The sequence below is a fragment of the Acanthisitta chloris genome, unplaced genomic scaffold (assembly GCF_000695815.1).
Source record: "Acanthisitta chloris isolate BGI_N310 unplaced genomic scaffold, ASM69581v1 scaffold17397, whole genome shotgun sequence".
Taxonomy (NCBI): domain Eukaryota; kingdom Metazoa; phylum Chordata; class Aves; order Passeriformes; family Acanthisittidae; genus Acanthisitta; species Acanthisitta chloris.
Window position 1 is genome coordinate 36,788 of NW_008682206.1, and position 3,487 is coordinate 40,274.

The 3,487-nt window shown below is 37.2% G+C and overlaps 1 protein-coding gene across 1 annotated transcript in view; it reads right to left on the reverse strand.

Moving 5' to 3' along the window:
* ACAP2 (ArfGAP with coiled-coil, ankyrin repeat and PH domains 2) overlaps nt 1–2,462 on the reverse strand; it is a 35,421-nt gene extending 32,959 nt beyond the window's left edge. The window contains exons 1-2 of the mRNA XM_009078438.1: nt 2,407–2,462; nt 1,271–1,366 (exon numbers count right to left, since the gene is read on the reverse strand). Coding sequence (XP_009076686.1) covers nt 1,271–1,366 — 96 coding nt within the window. The 5' untranslated portion in view covers nt 2,407–2,462. The remainder of the gene's footprint in view (nt 1–1,270; nt 1,367–2,406) is intronic.
* Between the last annotated feature and the right edge of the window lie 1,025 nt (nt 2,463–3,487).

Genomic DNA, 3,487 nt, shown 5'->3' on the forward strand with positions numbered 1-3,487 from the left:
CAGGACACACATTTTATACCACCAAAACACTACAGTTTAACAATTACAACCCAAAATGGAAGGATGTGAAAGAATAAAAAGCACAACTAAGGAAGTGTCATGTGCACCTGAACTGCTCCAGTGCCACCGAACACTGATGTCTGTTTCTACAAGTAATTAAGACCTACAGTAACCTGACTGGGGACTAATCTACAATAAACACAACTATTAAAGCATTGGATTGCTGGAGTTATTTTCTACAGTTCTCATGTGCTTCACTGCACAGACACAGACACATGCTGATGGGCACAGATGACAGCAGCAGTGGCAGGAATAACCAGCTCAGAACAATGTCATTTCTTACACGTTCAGTGACATATCTACTCGAGATGAATGGAAGTAAAGGTTTGCTGCCATTTACTTGCTTCTGTACCTGGATGGACACCTAGAATGTGGGTTGGCTGCTGTCTGGATCTGGTTGGGAAGTGGCAATAGTTGGATTTGTATCTGCAGTTGTTCCAAGTTCTCGGATAGTGACAAATAAAAGCTGCTGTAAGAGTATTTTCAGGCCCATTCACCTTGCACTGAAAACAAGTCAAGACACTGTTGAGTCTCCTTCCTGCACCACAGACAGATCTTCATTTGAATATTGTATGTTCTTAATCAAATTTGCACAAGCATTTTCAACATCTCCTGTGTGCAGTTGGCACTGCTCCATCTAACTTCACCAAAACCCCAAAAGTTGCAACTGTGTGTTCTTAACCAGAAAACTGGGCAAGAAGGATTCCATGCATGAACTCAATTTTGCACTACTTATTAAAATCACACTTCTGTTTTATGGCCTAAGTTGCCAACACCAAAGTTATTTTTGCACACAAAGTTTAATTCTCACACTGCATAACTTATACAGTAAATAATGTCCATGAGTAGAAGGAAACCCACCCTCATCTACTTTTTATTGTTAAATATATTTATAACATGGGTCATATACAAAAATTTTTAAAAAGAAGCAATCCAGTGTTCTGAGTACCACAGAGAACCTCAAAAAGCACTACATGGCTATGTTTAAGTATATAAATCCTAAAGGCAGTACTAATTTTGATAAACACAAAATTTTCAGCTTGTAACTATGTTCATTCAAGCCACTTACAGCATATTTCTGTGCTTTGCCTTTATCACACTATAGCTCCCTTTTTGCTGAACAAACCCAGGATGTACCTGATATGTAGGCATATATCAAGTTTTCATCCACCCCAGCATACAGTCATGAATTTTTAAGATAATTTGTTACCTGTGCACCAAGATCTTTCATGTAGGGCTCAAGTTCAGTGAACAGGTCATAGCCTTGATGGAAAAAAGCCAGATGTGCATATATAAATGATAACATCTAGGAGGAAAAAAGGAAATATTTATTCTTTTAAAAAATATATCAGATATCACGCAAATATATTACATAAATAATCCACGTGAACAAACTTCAAATACAATTCTCATTTCTGCTCCTGGTAATTTTACATCAACACCTCACTGAGGTTCCAATGTTCTAAGTAAATGTGCAAGGTAAAGGCAGCAAAGAACCAAGCCAAAAATCTCAGAAATCAATTGATAGGATTAACCCCATGAGCAAAACAAAAGAAATCTACTTAAGGGTAGAAAATTACTTCTAATTTATGTCACCCAAAATATTTTGCTCTCTCCTGTTTAATTGGGACATGTAAGCTAGAGAGGGGCTACAAGATATTTTATTCATGACCCAAAACTAAATACTTCGTTAACATAGCTGAAGAGAGTGTCCAGTCTTGAAACAGAAAACAGGGTGGGAAGGTGCAGAACAGAATGGAAAGCAGCTACAAACTGACCCAACTAAATAAATTAAGGACATTATGAGAGGACAACTTGAGAGATTTGAAAGGAAAGCAACATTTAATATGCCTCTACCTCAATAAACTTTATCCAGAGATAATGTGAAGCAGAAAGGGGAACACAAGAAGAAGACTAGCCTGCAGATATAGCTATGTATTAATTTAGCAAATACCAAACTATTTACATAAAAAATTACCTTTTTTCAGAAATATCTGGATCCATCTTAGAATCGATTATAAGTAGCACTTATTGTTTATGAAGTAATATACCAGACCCAAAGAGCAGAATTCTTGACAAAGTTTGATTTTAACCGTGTGACATACCAAAGAATCAACAGCAGTGAAAACCTGAAAGTGCCCAAATCAGCACCAAAAGGATTGTCAAAACCAGTTAAACTATCTACAGTTCCAGTAAAGGCCAAACTGACTGCCACCAAAGTGCCAGAAGTACTGATAGTGTTTTGATGGGTAAAAGCACTAAATTTTTAACATGCTGCTTAGTGACCCCTTTTTTATTTCAGATGTATTTAAACATTTCATAGAAAGAAAATGAAGTATATCTTACCGATTTTAAGATTTCTGCTCTCCTTTTAGACTGAAGAACGTTGATCTAGAAAAAAAAAACAAACAAGCAACTTGTTTGATTCTATTTGCAAATTTTCCCCACAGAAGTACACTTCACATTGCTTCCAAATAATCATATCAAAGCTTAAAACATTACAAGAAGATAATATGAGGACTTCTGTCATGATATCAGTGATGCAATCAGAGAAAGCTTGCAGAGCTTGAATTTCACAGTGACAGTCACAATTTTGTTATATTAGAAGGGAAAACACAAGACACCGTGTGCTAGGTAGAAGCAACATAATACACCTTTCAAGGAAGGAAAATTGGTACCCATTTTCAGGAGACTGAATTCAAGATGTTTCAAACAGCCTTTCTGACAGTGTGAGCTAAGCCAGAGCACCAACTCCTTCCAGAAGCTGTGCTCAGCACTGCTGCCAGGGGAGGGGGAAGGCAGGGGGAGCATGGGCACTTTGCCCCTCAGACTGACAGTGTCTAAGTGTCCCAAAAATGGGATAAAGTCCCAGCCTCTGAAACAAGCAAGATCATAATAGCTTCAATAAGCAACTTTCCAAACGTATTTGCACTTCTCAGCTAGCAGAAGTCACTGACCAATGGTGTTGCCCTGAAACTTTTCCACATTATATAGAAAAAAAGAATTGATTTGCACATTCACCTAATTCCTCTATTTTCTTTGTTCCCTAATCTTTCAACGTTGCCATCCAGAACTACAGACTTGACTTTAAAAGCTCCATTTAGTAGAAACACACACGGTTTTGTAACTTAACACCTCCATGTCAGTTTACAGTTGCAGCAAAAGAAATAAACTCACTGAAGCTATAATCAAAACCAGATTGTACTTCTGTACTTAAGTGGTCAATATTTTAGAAACCCTTCTGCAGCTAAAATAATTAAGATTTGTTTGTATAGAACAAACCCTCAACTTGCAAGGCAAAAAAAGTGAAAAATAAAAGGAAAGCAATGGTTTTGAATTACAGCTTAAAGCAAATGGGGCTACAAGGAGACCATAGCTGTGAAGCCACTTTTCCAGAAGTGTCATAGAATCATAGAATTAACAGGGT